Here is a 17817-nt window from a genome sequence, read left to right as displayed (position 1 = left end):
TATATGCACAATGCATCTATACAAAAAAAATGAACACAAATATACACACTTAAATCAACACATTTCTCTGTATAGTGAAAACTTTAAGTTTTTTTCTTCGTATCTTTCTATATTTTTCAAATTCTCTACAATGAGGAAAAGAAACCACGTTTTTAAAAAGCTTTCTATTCTTACAGCTAGATGTTTGTGTGTATGTATTTTTTAAAAAGTGTACATTTTGTGTTAGGGAATGAGGGCGGTCTGGAGGTGGGGTAAGTATGGAATCTAGAATCCAGCATCTGCTCATAGATGAAAGCACAAAACTATCTAAATTCATCCAACCAGGCTTATCAGTTTACTGTAAACAGACAACCTGGGATTGAAAACTACTAATAAACTAACCAATGATCACAGTATCATAGACAACAATACTATTATAAGAGAATTGTCTTTATGAAGAATATTGATATGTAACATAAGGATCAGTTTAGAGTAGTCAGAAATGAGGGACGTTCTTTAGAATAAAGTGTCAAATAGCAAAGCAGAGGTAGAGACAAAATGAGCTCCATGCAATAAATAAAGGTGTTTCAACTATGTGCCAAGTATATCCTACAGTGCTAAAAAAATTTAAGAACTCTTCTCAGGTATACCCATACACTTAAAATAGCAATTAACTATGAGTTGCTTTATATTTAAATAGAAAATATGTATCTGATAAAATGTATAAATGTTATATCCAAGAACCTCTCTGCTTCTAGGAAATGTGCTTGCCTGTATTGCTCTAACCAGGCACAAAGCAGCTAAATTATAAAAAAGGTCTGAAAACAGCAGCCTTGTAACATCTAAACATTCCTTCAAGCTATGTGGTACCATGAATTCAAATTTAAGTAAAGAAAAACTTACAGTCATAAAAAGCTACATACCAATGAAAAACATTTTGAGAAATGTTTAATTGAGTATGTGCTCTATACTATTTAAAGATACTGTTAGGTAATATAGTTTGAGTTTTAACTGTTATTTAACATATCCTCTTAAAATCTGGAGTATGATGATTCTTTCCCCTGGTTTCACTCTCCTCAATCTGGCAAACACTGGCTTTTTTCACTTATACTTAAAAGCAGAGCCAAAATTAACAGCTTTAAATATAGTACTTTATGCCAATACCATGCCCTGCTTTGCTTTTTTTTATTCACTGAGTTATCAGCAACATCGTATTACTGCCAGGAACTTCAGTCCTTTCACTTTAGAATGTTACAACAACTCACCTGGGGCATACAAAATACGGCTAGTCTACAAAATTGGTTGACAGTTAAAGTCCTCAGGGTTTACTTGATCAGAGTTATTTATATCATTTTAATTAAAAAATAATAATCAATGAAAATGAATGCCATATTAACATTCCACTTCAGAATCCACAACCCAAATACTTCAGGAATTAATGAGCCAATAAAAACCAGGTAAGGTTCTAAAATACCAATAAATTAGCCTTCCACATCTGAGTAAAATGTTTTTTAAAAGAGTCAATATAAATGGTGAAAAACAAATAAGGATATTCAAGTATTTTTATTTTTAATCAACTAAAATGACATTAATAATTGAAATTATGAGATACGGTCCCTCAAACACATTTAGATAAATAAATACTAGTTCTTCCACTATCTAGCTTGTGTGGTCTCGGACAAGTCAATTTCATGTCTGTAACCTTAAATCTGTCTGCTTCTGTAAACTGGGGATGATACCAACTATCTCAGAGCTATGAGATCTGAATGGATTAACAAATGGGAGAACACTTTATAAATGAAAAATCTCTATGCAAATGTAAACCATAATCTTTCCATTCTGATTAAAAGCAACATTTATGTTCTATTTTAAAACTATCAAAAATTTAATATGTGAAGATTTAATATCAGAACTAAAAAAAACTATATTTAATCACTAAATGTCAGGACTAAAAACAGCTCTAGACTTCTATGCATAAAACTAACATCAAACAGAATCCTTTAACAGTTGAAATATGTTTTTTTCCTCTTGCTAGTCACCTACACCTTTTACATATTTCAGATATACCTACCAGAAACTATATTACTGCTAATTATCTTGCCCCCCAAGGTAGCTAATGATTTGGGTACTACTGTAATGATGCTACCACTGGTAGTTTTCACATAGGTTGCAGCTCCAGGGGTTGCAGCCATCCGACCTATGGATGGACTCACTGTCGGCCGGGTATAAGTTGCCTGTGTGCCTATAAAAAAGGAAAAGCCAAAAGAAAAACTTGTTATTACTTATAGAAGAATGACAATTTAGGCAGTTAAAAGTATAATTTAATGTAACCTACATTGCTTGAACTTGAAAATGGAAATTCGAGGTGTCGAGACATTAACAATTTACAGCGTTTTCGATGTACATAGCAAGAACTACAGCCAAGTCAATTCAAATTAATTTTACACATAAAATATTGTGATGTGTTGCATCAAATTACTAACCCCAAGAAAAAGTATAGTTTTATTCCTTTCTTCCACTATCCTTCTTCCACTAGTTTTATGCCAAAATAAACTTAAATTTAATCATCTTTCCTGCCAGAGCATTTAAGCTATTTCTGTTATAGATTTTAAGGTCTCTGCATCTGTTTTATGCTGTCTCAGTGCCAAACCCAACGTCAGCACTCAGCAAATAAGGCAGTACTGTTTGCCTACAATTTTATAAACTTTCACTGTTTTGTACTCTGCTACTCTGAAATATATTTTCATCTTTTAAAGAGTTATTCCATCAGTTTACTAGAGATTAAAGTTGAAGCTGCCGAGAGTTGCCAGGAATATTTCTTTTTAGCCTAAAAAGTTCACTATTTACATATTTCCTTAACTTTAACTGACTTGTTAGAAGATTTTTCTTCATGTCTCCCAAAGGATTTTATCCTCTTCCCCACTATTTCTAGGGCTTCTTCCTTTTCCCAAACAGGAGTTAAAAACTAACCAGAAGAATCTGTTGTCATTTCTTACAAATCCGGTAATTCAGAAATACCATTCCTACACTAAGAATGAAGATAACTAAGATAACATCTTCAACTGAAAAAAGTTTTTTCATAATTAGATTCAGAGGTCATTGTGATAACTATTTTAAACAACCTTCTCCTCCAAAAAATGCTTTTAGCAAGTTATTCATCATTTAAAAATACAATCCCTATCCAAAAAAGGAAGGAGGGAAAGAACATTAGAATTAATTTAAACTGGTTAAAAAGAAACATCTGAATCAGAACAAAACCTAGTACAAAATAACTATGCTATATAGATCCATAGTTTGAATCAGTTGAATTATAACCAGAAAAAAAGTCAACTTGAGCTTGTTATTTTTTAAAAAAAAAAGGCACTGGGTATGCAGTCAAACAGATCTGGGTTCAAATCCCAGTTGTCTTTTATTAACTTTGTGGACTTGTACAAATTGCTTAATGTAAGTCTCTGTTTTGTAGCTGAAAATGGGAGCTAATAAAGCCTAAGTTAGAGTTAAGTGCAATTTTCGTACAGACCTTTATACACTGGCCAATAGATGATAGCTTACAAACTTCAGACAGGTATAATTTTACACTATTTAGATTCTATCCTCTAAATACTGTCCCTCTCACAAAGTTTAGTAAGACTTATACAAATTTAAAATAATAGTAATGGATAATTCTAATATTAATTAATAGTAATAGCTACTGAGCACTCTGCTGGGGACTTTACATACTTGATTTCATTTAATACTTAACAATAACCTTTGGTTCAGGCATTATTATCCCATTTAAATAGACAAAAGATTTAGAGAGATTAAGAAACTATTCAAGGTCACAAAGGATGATACTATTTTAAATGTTCGTACACTGTTACTACCCTGGGCATAGCCAGGTTATTCTTCTATCTAGGCAATATGCCATACTGTGCTTTCTCAGTCTGAGAAATGCTTACTAGACTGTGATTTATACTGACTCTCAACCTCATCAAAGTGAGATCCTTGTGAGCTGGGACTCCTCATAGACATTTACGGTCTAATAAGATAAATAACATTAAACAAATCAACAAACAAGTAGATTAGTAATTAGAAATTGTAGTATGTGCCATAAAGGAAAATAAAGGACAGTACAACAATAAGAAGAGAGCTATTTTAAGTTAGGGAGAAGCGGGAAGTCAAGAAAGGCCTCTTTGAAGAATTGTCTCATTAATCTCTATCCCCAGTGTCAAGCACATTGCTGGTACAGAGGAATTACTCAATGAATATATGACAAATGACTGTACTGATGCTCAAGAAAACTTACCAGTAGGAGTGGTTACCAGTTTAGTTGTCATAATCGCACCATTACTGCTAACCACCATAATAGGGGAATTGCTACTGGTAGGCAGAGTTGCTGTCACTGGTTTGGGTAAAATTTTACTTGGTTGAACTTGTTGTGTGATGATTTTAACACCTTTGAAAGAAGAAAAATAAGTATCAGTACAAATTATTTTTTAAAACATAATTTATATCAACCCAAGAGGGCAGTAGTTACACACATGTACTCAGTCTCACCTAAAGAAAAGCTTTCTTCATATGGATGAAACTCTTTAAACTTTTATTTCTCAAATTCCTATCTTTCCTAATTTCTCTCATTAAAAAATACAATTAAAACATTTTAGAAGTTATTAAATTCTCTTAAAAACAAGATTTTTTCCCTTTGTATAGGACCATGTCATATAAGAGCTTTCAAACCAAATTAGCCATTCACTGGAACTTTACAGATAAATAATCTATACCATGCAAATGGCTGAGATGAAAGAATTAGGATAAGAAGTCAAAAACAAATGTTAATGTAGCTTTATATATTCCTAACTACATCAAATATTTCACTAACCACTTAAACTATAAAGGTTGTTAAAAATTTAAGGAGCAAGAACATTTTCTTTTTGAATCTTTATTTTTAAATTAACTTCTTTTAAAAGTATTTTTAATAGTTCACTTTGTCAAACACAAAATAAAGAATACACTATTACTGCACTTATAAAAAATATGTATGTGGACAAAAATTGAAAGGGAACATGTAACAATAAAATTAAAATGTTAAAGTGGAGAGGTTATAATTTTTTTTTACATTTTTCAAAGTTTCATTTTAAATGTTATAATTGTTACACTGACTTTCCAAATGTACAATGTTCATTTAAAAGAAATATTTCATGCTAACTACAAATTTAAGTACTAATAATTGTTAACTGAGGAAGAAAATTTTGGTAAACTTTTTCCCCATTAGCTTTGCTAAAATAATTCATGGAATAGAATGCATTCCATAGACAACCAAAAATTGTATTACTTTTTTGGATGGTGGTTAGGTTGAGACATTAGGAAGCAAACAAATCTATTTAATAGCTTTAAATAATTTTAAATTTCTTGTAGTCAACAAAAAAATTAAAATTGTAACATAATACATACCTTCTAGGGTTACTATGAAGATTAAATAAATCAAAATTATAAAGTGTTTATAGAAATAAAGAAATTCTGATTATAATAAATCATTAAGAGTGAAGCTATAGGGGAAAAATTATTTCTAGTATTATATGATTAATGAATTACAATAATGCTTAAGGTACATAAAAAGAAGTCCCCTAAGAAATGACCACAGACAGAAAAAAATTTAAGAGAATCATAAGAAACTAATTTGCTCACTCCTACAAATATGTTAAAAATTTGGACCAAATAAGTAATTTTCTAGAAAAATATTGTTTATCAAAATTGACCTCAGAAAAGAGTGATGTCTAAATAGACAAATTTCCTTAAAACAAATTTTTAAGAGGTCTTCCTTCTCTGCCAAAAAATAGCAGACCCAGATAGTTTCAAAGACAATTCTACAGTCCTTTAAAAAAAAGATAATTCCAAAATACTTAAAACCATTCCTCTTAAAAGTTCTCATAATATACACACACACACACACACACACACAAATTATACCTGTGTGATAATGGATATTAACTCAAGTTAGCTAAACCTATATCAAATTATTATGTGGCACACTTAAAACTAACACAATGTGTCAATTATATCTCAATTAAAAACCAACAAAAACTACTCCAGAGATCGATTTCTAACAAGAGAGCATAAAGAGATCTGCTAATCTGCTGATCCAATGAAAATGGTAAAAGTAATAAAACAACCAATGAAAAGCTCTGGAAATGGTCCCAAGGACCAACAAAGAAATATCTATTCAAAAAAATATAGAAAAAATCAGTAAGAAAGGGAAGATCTGTGGTATTTAAACCAAGACCTGTTCCTCCTTACCCCTGCTACAAGCGAGGCAAAGATTCCTCTACATACTGCTGCAGTCAGGAACCAAAGGTTTCCTATTCCTCCAGCTGGAGGTCTGAGGAGCAACAGGACTTCTGGATCTCATCTTGCCCCCAGGTACCTATTGCTAAGGTAAGTCCCGTGAAAGTACAGTCAAGAGGTGGGTGCTCCCTTCCGCTCAGCATCCAATTCATAGAACAAAGGCTCCACCTTGGGCATGGTGTCACAGGGAATACTGGGGTCCTAATCACCACTGCCTGGCTTATGAGGCGGTGGCTCCACTACCAGGAGAATTAAGTCAAGAGGATCTTAGGCTGCTTCCCATCCTTCTACCCCTGCCTTCACTGACTGCTCAGCTCCTAAAGCAGGAGCGTCATTCAGAGAAGCATGCCACTGACCCCACACCCAGAGCTCCAGAGCTGCCTGAAGGTAGAAAGAGGTCATAAAATAGGTAGTTCCTAATCTCTTCCCAAAGGAACTGACTTCGTTTGTAACAGAGCATGGAGAAATTCAAGCCTGAATGTATTATAAAGAACAGTGGGGGATGTGATAAAAGGCAACTGGACTATAGGCTAGACGGTTTGCAGGAGAAAACTGAACAATACAGAAACTCAGAGGAATCCTCTTGTGGTCTGACAAATATCAGAAATAGAACTCTGTAACTACTATTCCTTCAAAGAAGCCACAATTTGTATTAGTTTATAGAGAGTAACTTATGCTCCTGGGCATTGTTGAAATAGTACAATCAGTTAGAAGAGTTTAACAGCTGAGCGTGGTCAAGGAAAGAAAGAAAGAGAACCAATACTACCGTCATCTCAGAATAACAGTGGGCATACCCAGAGCTGTACGTCCCTGAGGAACATGAGAGACTTAACTTCGCTAAAGTAACTGACCTAGTCACTAAACAACAAATAACCAAGCAAATAAAAATAACAAAACGGGGGTGCAGGTAGGGGAAGACCAGTACCCAACTATATCTAATATCTAAAACATTAATTTAAATATCTAAAATGTATAGGAGGCATCAACAAAATCATTAGGAGGCATGCAAAGAAATAGGAAAATACGACCCATACACTAGAAAAAAAAAAACAAGCAACAAAAGCTACCTGTGAGAGTGACCTAATATCAGACTGAACAACAACAAAAAAATACTTCAAAGTAGCCCTTATAAATAAATATGCACACAAAACTAAAGAAAAGTATGATAGAAGTAAAAAGGGCATAATGACAAAGTGGCATCAAATAGAGAATGTTAATAAAGTGATAGAAATTACAAAAAAAGGAACCAAATGAAAAATGTGGAGCTGAAGAGTACAGTAATCGAAATGAAAAATTCACTAGTGAGGCTCAAGAACAGATCTGAACTGGCAGAAGAAATAATTAGCAAATTTGAAAATAGATCAACAGAGATTATGCAAGTTGAAGACTAGAGAGAAAAGAAATAAAGGAAAATGAACATAGTCTCAAAGAAATGTGAAACACCATTAAGTGCACCAATATATATGTAATGGAACTACCAAAAAGGAACAGAGAGAAAAAGAAAAAAAATTTCAAAGAAATAATGTCCCAAATTTACTCAAAAGCAGTAACTTATACATCCAGGAAGCTCAGTAAACTCTACACAGGATAAATACAAAGAGATCCACAGACAGACACACCATACTGAAAATCCTGTAAGTCAAAGACAAGGAAAAAAACCTTGAAAGCAGCAAGAGAAAAACAGCTTACTACTGACAAGGGAACTGCATTAAAGTCGACAACTGACTTCTCAGCAAAAACGATGCAGGCCAGCAGGCCGTAGGATAATGCATTCTAAGTTCTCAAAGGAAAAAACTATCAACCAAGAATCCAATATCCAGCAAATAAAGTCTTCTTACCAGATAAACAAAAACAGAGAGAATATGTTGCTAGCAGAAGGCCTTACAACGGATACTAAAGGAAGTTCTATGAATAGAAGGAAGAGGAAACAATACAATGACATCCACTCTTGCCAGTAATATTCAACATTTTACTAGAGGTTCTACCCAGGGAAATTAAGCAAGAAAAGAAACACAAGATATCCAGATTGTAACAGAAGAAACTATTTCTATTGCAGATGACATGATCTTTTATATTTAAAAAGTCTATTGCAGATGACATGATCTTTTATATTTAAAAAATCTTAAGGAATTTATCAAAAACTATATTAGAACTAAAAAAATGACTTCAACAAAAGTTCAGGATACAAAATCAACACATAAAATCAGTTTTATTTCTATACATTAGCAAAGGACAATCTGAAAAATAAAATTAACAATTTTTTACAACAACTTCAAAAAGAATAAAATACTTAGGAATAAATTTAAGAAAAGAAGTGCAAATTTTATACTCTGAAAACCACACGACATTGTTGAAAGAAATGAAAGAAAATCTAAAATGGAAAAACATCCTACAGTCACGAATTAGAAGATTTAATTTTGTTCAGATGCTTATATGCTTCAGCTGATCTACAGATTCACTGCAATCCCAATCAGAATCTCAGCTGACTTTCTGTAGAACTGACAAGCTGTTCACAAAACTGGAACTGCAATTTTGTCATCTAGAACTGCAAGGGACACAGAATGGCCAAAACAATCTTTAAAAAGAAAAACAAAATAGGAGTACTCTCCCTGATTTCAAGGCTTACTACAAACCAATGGTAATCAAAACAGTGTGGTACTGGCATGCAAACAGTCATAAATTAATGGAATAGAATTGAGAGCCCAGAAATAAACCCATACACATGGTCAACTGATGTTCAACAAGGGTACCAAGACCATTCAGCGGAGGAAAAACATTATTTCCAATAAATGGTTATTAGGACAACTGGATAACCATATGCAAAAGAATAAAGTGGGGTCCTTATATCACACCATAACAAAATTAACTCAAAGACCTAAACTATCAAACTCATAGAAAAAAACAGGGATAAATCTTTATGACCTGAAATTTGGCAAAAAAAAAAAAATCTTAAATATGACACAGAATGAGCAACAAAAAAAAAAAAAGAAAGAAAGAAAGGAAATTGGGCATCTTCAAGATTAAAAACTTTTGTGCTTCAAAGGATATCATCAAGAAAGTAAGAAGACAGCTCACGGAATGGGAGGAAATATTTGCAAATCATATATCTGATAAGGACTTAACATCCAAAATATGTATATTAAAAAAAAAAACTTGTACAACTCAGTGAAAAAGACAAACCAATTAGAAAATGGGTAAAAGACGTAAACAGATATTTCTCCAAGGAAGATATATTAAGGGGCAAGCACATGAAAAGATGTTCAACATCAAAACCAAAACAGAATACTACTGCACATAAACCAGGATAGCTAGAATCAAAAAGTCAGAGAAAAACAAATGTTGGAAAGGATGTAGAGAAATTGGAACCTTCATACACTGCTAGTAGGAATGTAAAATGGTACAGCCACTTTGGAAAACAGTGAAGCAGTTTCTCAAACAATTAAACACAGAATGATCATACAGCTCAACAATTCTACTCCTAGGTATATACACAAGAGAAGTGAATATCCCAAAACTTACACATGAATGTTTCCACAGAATTATTCTTAACAGCCAACAGGTAGAAACAATCCAAATGTACATCAATGAACAAATGAATAAACAAAATATGAAATATTATTTGGCCATAAAAAGGAATAAAGTACTAATACATGCTAAAACATGGATGAACCTTGAAAACATTAAGTGAAAGAAGCCGGTCACAAAGACCACATATTATATTATTCCATTCATATGAAAATCCAGAATATAGAAATCGAGAGACAGAAAGTAAAGCAGGGCCAGAGAGGTTGCCATAGGGAGTAGGGAGATGATAGGCTAAAAAGAACAGGATTTCTCTTTGAAGTGATGGAAAGGTTCTAAAATCAACTGTGGTGATGGCCATACCTATCTGCGAATACACTAAATACCACTGAATTCCACACTTTAAATGGGTTAATTAAATGGTATGTAAATTATATCTTAATAAAGCTATTTTTAAAAATCCAGCATTTTAAAAATGGAAAACTTTACAATTTTTTCTTGGAAGCACATTTAACATTGAAACTAAACCCTGCCAGAGACTGCACACGAAAAACTACAGACCAATTTCCCTGTGACTATCAACACATTGTATTATCCACACCTCATACTAAGATAGATTTCAAGAGATTTAAATGTGAAAAATGTGAACTATAACTAAAACTCTAGAAGCTTGAGAAACCACACTAATAAATTCAACCATATAAAATAAAAAAGATTTGTACAGCAGAAGTCCCTATACATAAAGTCAACAGACAAACTGGGAGGAAAATCTCTGCAAATCATGAAACATGCAAGCACCAATTATCCTGATACATAAAGAATTCCTAGAAATTGATCAGGAAAAAAAAAAAAAAGACCACAGTAGAAGAATTGGAAATGAATACAGACAGTACACAAAAAATGAAATACGAAAGGCTCTGAAACATATAAATAGTTGCTTCAAACTCACTCTCTATAAGAGAAATAAAGACAACACAACATTGAAATAATGACACCCCCCCCTGCCCACAATCCCAGCCCAATCAGATTGGAAAAAGGCAATTGTTTAATAACATACTGGTGAGAAAAGGGTACTGTGAGGAAACTGGAACTCATGTCCATTATTAGTTGGAAAATAAATTGAAAATCCCTATAGAAGAATATCTGGAAATATGCATCAATATTTTAAATTATTTTATCTTTTGACACACTCCTGGGAATCAGTATCCTGGGAAACACATTCTTGTTATTTATCCTACAGATATACTTACAGACATACAAAATGACTATGTACAGTCTTGTTTACTACAGTTTTGTTTAGAAAAATCCCAAAAGACTGGAAATAACCTTACGAGGTATTAAATATATTATGTTACATGCACTACAGAATGCAAAGGCAACTTAATTTAATGTACTGATTGCTTTAGAAAGATCTCCAAGAAACAATGTTAAGGGAGGTGGGGAAAGCAAAGTGCAGGTGTTACATTCTACATCTGTGTAAAAAGGAAGAGATAAAAATTCAAATTTAAATTTGCTTGTATATACAGAGACTCTGAAAATACATAGGAAACTAAGACTTTTTTAATGGTTAGGAAACACTGGATAGAGAACCAAGTTATTCACTATATAAGTTTTTATACTTTTCAGCTTTTGATGAATGTAGTCTATATTCAAAAATAAAATAATTCCTTCACAAATAAAAATGCCACCAAAACAGACCTTAGAAACTCTAATACAGCAGTATTATATGTTAACCAATATTACGGATATTGAAATCTCCCTTCCTTACTATTAAGATAAAATTATTTCAAACATAGAGTAATATGTGGTTAAAAAAAAGTCAGACTATGATAATATACAAGTATTAAAATACCATGAACACTAAGAAAACAGAACAAAATATTACACTCAAATTTTTCCAGTAAAATCACAGGAAAGCAAGAAACTTTTTAGTATCTCCCACCCCTGCTATACCAGAGAGAAGATTAAATATCCATTTTCAGAACAAGGGAAAGATGCCCACTCTCACCATTTTTTTTTTTATTCAACATAGTAAGGAAAGTCTTAGAGCAATTAAGCAAAAAAACAAAAAAACAAACAAATAAACAAAAAACCATCCAAATCATAAAAAAAGTAAAACTGTCTCTATTCGCAGACAATGTGATATTATATATAGGAAACCCTAAGACTCCACCAAAAAAACTGTTAGAATAAACAAATGTAATAAAATTGTAGGATACAAAATCAATATATAAATATCAGTTGTTTTATAGACTAATAACAAACTATCAGAAAGAGAAATTCAGAAAACAATTCTATTTACAATTGTATAAAAAAATAAAATACTTAGAAATAAATTTAACCAAGGAGGTAAAATAACTGTACGCTAAAAACTATAAGGCACCAATAAAAGAAAGTGAAAACACAAAAAAATAGAAAGACATTCTATTCTGTGCTCATGGATTAGAAGGATGGATATTATTAAAATGTCCATTCCACTCAAAACGAGCCACAGATTCAACGCAATTCCTACCAAAATTCCAATGGCATTCTTCACAAAAAGAGGACAACCCTAAAATTTGTATGGAACCATAAAAAAACTCCAAATAACCGAAGCAATCTTGAGAAAGAACTATTAGGCCAAAGGCATCATACTTCCTGATTTCAAACAATGTTACAAAGCTACAGTAATCAAAATAGTATGGTATTGGCATAAAAACAGACACATTATATCAATGGAACAGAACAGAGATCCCAGAAATAAACCCATATTTGGTCAATTTATGTACTACAAAAGAACTAGGAATATATAATGGGAAAAGGATAGTCTCTTCAATAAATGATGCTGGAAAGCCACATACTAAAGAATGAAATTAGGCCACTATCTCACACGATACAAAAATCAACTCAAAATGGATTAAGGACTTGAACATAAGGACTGAAACCGGAAAACTGCCAGAAGACAACATAAGGGACAAGCTCCTTGACATCAGTCTTGGCAAAGATTTTTTTGTATTTGACACCAAAAGCAAAAGCAATAATAAACAAGTGGGACTATATCAAACTGAAAATCTGCTCAGCGAAGGTAACCACCAACAAATGAAAAAGCAACCAATGAAATGGGAAAAAATATCTACAAATCATACACCTGATAAGAAGTTAATATTCAACGTATAAAAAGAACTCATATAACTCAACAACAAAAGAAAACAACCTGATTAAAAAATGGGCAGAGGATCTGAATAGACAAATTCCAAAGAGGACATACTAATGGCCAACAGGTACACGAAAAGGTGCTCAATATCACTAATCAGGGAAACTCAAACCAAAACAATAAACATTACCTCATCTGTTAGAATAGCTGTTATCAAAAAGTTAAGAAATAACAAGTTTTGTCAAGAATATGGAGGAAAGAGAACCCTTGTACACTGTTGGTGGGAATGTAAATTAGTGCACCCATTATGAAAAACCGTATGGAAGTCAAAAAACTAAAAGTGGAACTACCAGCAATTCCACTTCCAGGTATTTATCGGAACAAATGAAAATACTATCTTGAAAAGATATCTACATCCCCGTGTTCATTGCAGCATTATTTACAACAGCCAAGACATGTCTATCAATGGATGAATGGATTAAGAAAATGTGGTATATCGCTACAATGGAATATTAATAAGCCATGAGAAAGAAGGAAATCCTGCCATTTACAACATGGCAGAGAAACATAAACACTATATATGATCTCATTTATATCTTAAATCTAAATAAATATAAACAAACAACAACAAAAACATAGCTTACAGATACAAGAGAACAAATATATTGGTGGTTGCCAGAGTTTTTTTTTAAGAGGTAGGGGGTTGGCTGAAATGGATGATGGTAGTCAAAAGGTACAAACTTCCAGTTATACGATGAATAAATCCTGAGGGTGCAATGTACAACATAGTGACTATAGTTAACAATACTGTATTGTATATTTGAAAGTTGCCAAGAAAGTAGATCTTAAAAGTTCTCATCACAAGAAAAAAAGGTTGCAACTGTGTGATAGACATTAACTAAACTTATTATGGTAATCATTCTGCAACACATACCTATATCGAATCATTATGTTGCACATCTAAAACTAATATAATGTTATATGTCAATTATATCTCAAAAAAATTAATAAAATGTTCCTATCAAAAAAACAAAATGGAACAAACTGAACATGTCAGCATCCTCCGAATTCCTTTTCTACCAAATAATGTCCGGATTCACTGGAGAAAAAAAAATCCATTTTCTTTTCTTAAAGATATTAAGTATGTTAAGAGGCTTTTTAATTTCCCTCAGTCTCCATACTCTACCTGCCTTTCTATTCAATACTTTGATCATTTCACAGCTTACAGTAATTGACTCCTACCTCTGAGTTCCCAAGGCGCTAGAGATGTTTTCAATAAAATGCTAAATTGTTATTCCACAAACCACAAACTTCTTCATTGTACACAATGTCCTACATAATCTTAGCACCTCTGCTCATAACAATTTTATGCTATATTCATAAATATGAACTGCCCTCTAACACAAGACTCTCCAGACTAATTTTTCCACTGTCCACTTCCCATAACCACAATGGGCCCCAAAGTATAATTCTAAAATCTGGGTTTGTTTCCTCAGCTTTCTTTCTCTCTCCTGAGAGTTCACTGAAAAAAAAAAAACCTCTTCCTGCTAGACAAGCTGCTTTTTATCCTTTTTCTATTCCCAAGCTCCAGTTCTCTCTATATAAGTATTTTCAACAACAGACTCTCAAAATACATTTTATAAATTTAAAAATCTGGTGCTTGAGGAAACTGTATATGGAAGTAAATTCATATTTATCAGTAGTCTTCAGAGAACTGGTGATCGGAGAAGGATAACCATATCTTGTAAACATTTCCCAGTTACCTGACTCCTGTTTGATTTGAATGGTAGGCTTGATACCAGGTGGCAAAGGAGACTGCTGAGGCTGTTGCTGATGAGATACCGGAGAAGGCTGGGCCACCTGTTGCTGTGTCTGTTGCTGTACTTGATGTAACTGCTGCTTAGGAGACTGTTGATGCTGTTTGGGAAACTGTGCAAGAATCTGAGTTGGGGTACCCACTAAGCTTTTGGGAGAAGGAAGTCTGGTTGATGCCATTTTGATTGCTGATGTAGATACACCTGTAGATGAGTAAGGCAAAAGAAAATTTAATAGTAAAGCATAATTAAAATTACTTCTGGCTATTGTAGTAGATAATCCAGACTAGGTTAATTAATAAAAGCAATGATTTATTAAGCACTTAGTACGTGTCAGATATAATGTGTGGTACTTTATATATTTGATACTTAGTCCCCAAACTCTGCAAGAGGGGCATCATTGGTCTCACACTCAAAAAAACAAAACAAAACAAAACAAAACACCCAAAACTGAGTCCCCCTTGGTGAGAAGTTAGAATGAAAGAATCGGATAAGATATTCTCACATGTCTTTCAATAGATTTTCCTTTAGAAAACACAGGTTCTCAGTGAAATATAAGAACAAGCAAACTAAGTTTTGATGTTATTTGTAATACACTTTTTTCAAATAGTACTTTACAGATTCTAGTGAGCCAATTTAAACATGGCATTAGATAAAAATAATTCACACTGAAACATTCATCATATGAACTATTTAAAGCATGGCAAAATGGCTTTTCTATATCTCATTTCCAATAATCTATAAATTAATTTTCTGAGAACTCTAACTGGGTCATTAAATAATCATATGAAAAGTTACATGTAGATATTCAACATATCTACAGCAAAAAAAAAAATCTGATGATATAAGCTTTTAAGACATTTCTTTTTAGTGCAATACTAATATTAGCAAGCACGCATACACAGGTAAGGAGTACAGTAACTTCCACTAAAGATCTATGAATTTGAGATAAATTCTTCCCTCTTTCAGATTTTTTTTTCAACAACACAATAGGACTATTATCCGTAAATAAATTAATATTCCTAACAAAAAGAACTTGGAATATAATTCACTAATTCACCATATCAACTTTTTGGGCACTGTTGAAACAATGAAAAGAAACTCATAAATTACTAGCCCAATTACTAAGTACTTTAGGCTATTTTATACCTTCCTCCACCACATCCTCACCATGAGAATTACATTGCATTAGAGAAAAATGTTTAAATAATATAACATCCTTATGTAAAATGTTTCTGGAGAATGATAAAAGATGGAGAAAAGACCCTGAGGAGTCACTCTGACTCTCTAGGTCTCGGTTTCCACATTATGTTGACTTTCCCTAACCCTAAAAGTCTAAGGAGTACTATGCGGATCTCATAAAATCAGAGTTAAATACTTTGAGAGTAGACAAAGGTGAAGTCACATTTTTGTCTACAAAATGAAGGGCTTATTCACATTACTTACACGTGCCCCTACTCACCCCATCCCTCCCTGAATACTAGTATGTTGGTGGCATGTGTGTACTATACTGCTTAGTTGTGCTGAACTAGATTATCACTGGAGCCCCTTTCAACACCAACATTTTATGACTCAATGAGTACAAAATGTTATACAAGTGGAAGACATCATTTTTAAACTACTTAAAAGCTTTAACCTTTATACTGCATTCATCATGAACTCATATTAATTGAGGTAAATTGTGCACATGAGTAATCCCTAACTAAACTATGTTCTCCATATACTTTTGTACAGGAAAAGTCTCTTATGCAAAAAGGGCCAGGGTTATTTTAGAATCAAAGAATTGTGTTCAAATCATGCCTTCAACATAAACACAACATAAACACATATTACCTATATGATCTGATTAAAGTACTTCATCTCTCTGAATATGTATTCATCCAATAAAAACTTACTGAGAAAATACTTTATGCCAGATTCTGGGGAAACTATTTTCTATCCATGAAACAATCTCTACATTCAGGCACAAATCTATTATGACAAACTGTAATAAATGCTATCTTTGTTTTAACAAGTAAAAGATCCTCTTCCTCTTCCAAACAATTTAGCACTAAAGCTACCAAGTAGTGCAAAGCAAAATGGATAACTAGGTGGCTAAAGAGAAGATTGGCCAAGCACAGGGTGTTGGAGACTGGCCTAGTATGGGAGTCAGAGTCCAAATATTATAAGAAGGGTGTCCACAATGGGGAGCGCAGGGGACAGCGTGTGTGCAAAGTTAGAGCCCACGTACGATAAAGAGGGGTTCTGTGAGTGTGAGCCACCTAACGCAGGGTCTCAAAGCCACCACTGTAAGGGTTAGCTAAGGTGGTATAAGAGTTCAAAATCGAAGAAGGGGACTTCTGCGTGGGAGGATGCCCTGGCACAAGTCTCAGAACCGTACAGGGTGAAACAAGCACTACGCAAAAAGGTGACACAGGGAGGGTGTCAGAACTCAGGTGAGGTAGTAGTCTGCAGAATGTTAGAGCCTGAGAGAAGTGAATAAGGTATCTGCATGGAGGTGAGGGGAACAGCAACAATAATGGCAAACTGGTTATATACTGGCAGACTGGTAAATAAGTATATGAAAGGTAATGGAAGCTAAGTTTTTCTCTATCAAAGAAGGGAAGGGAGAAAACTAGAATTAACAAGCAGTGTTTGATTAAAATCAGATATATCAGTATGAATCCACAGTTTTCAACATATAGAAATAAATATAGATGCAAATATGTGTGTATAAATGTAAATATGTGAGGGTATAAGTGTACATACAGGCACATGCACACAAACACAAACACAATGAGCATATCTAGCTAGCACCAAGATTCTGGTTTCTAATTATCACTTTCCACTAAAAGGAATCAGGGCTCCATGAAGAAATGGCTGATCCCAGGGCTGGAGTAGGAAAAGTACAAGATGACTTGACAAATATAAAAAAGTTATTTTCCCTCTTTTGTAATTTCTTTAAAAGAAAATTGACTGTTTAAGGCAAAAAAGAATAACAATGCAAGGTAGGGTTTATACGTATATAGAATTAAAATGTATATGCCACAGAGCAAGGATGAGAGAGAA

General features: G+C 33.1%; 1 protein-coding gene across 16 annotated transcripts in view; it reads right to left on the bottom strand.

Annotated features, from left to right (window-relative positions):
* EMSY (EMSY transcriptional repressor, BRCA2 interacting) overlaps nt 1-17817 on the bottom strand; it is an 80450-nt gene that overhangs the window by 27543 nt on the left and 35090 nt on the right. For all 16 annotated transcript variants that reach the window (XM_039848090.1, XM_039848092.1, XM_039848101.1 and 13 more), the window contains 3 exons: nt 14719-14973; nt 4265-4414; nt 2051-2221 (listed from right to left, as the gene is read on the bottom strand). In XM_039848090.1, the coding sequence (XP_039704024.1) occupies nt 2051-2221; nt 4265-4414; nt 14719-14973 (576 nt within the window). The remainder of the gene's footprint in view (nt 1-2050; nt 2222-4264; nt 4415-14718; nt 14974-17817) is intronic.

This window comes from Pteropus medius, unplaced genomic scaffold, assembly GCF_902729225.1.
Source record: "Pteropus medius unplaced genomic scaffold, Ma_sr-lr_union100, whole genome shotgun sequence".
In the NCBI taxonomy this organism is placed as follows: Eukaryota; Metazoa; Chordata; class Mammalia; order Chiroptera; family Pteropodidae; genus Pteropus; species Pteropus medius.
Note: the sequence above shows the minus strand (reverse complement) of the source record. Positions and strands in the feature narration are given on the sequence as shown.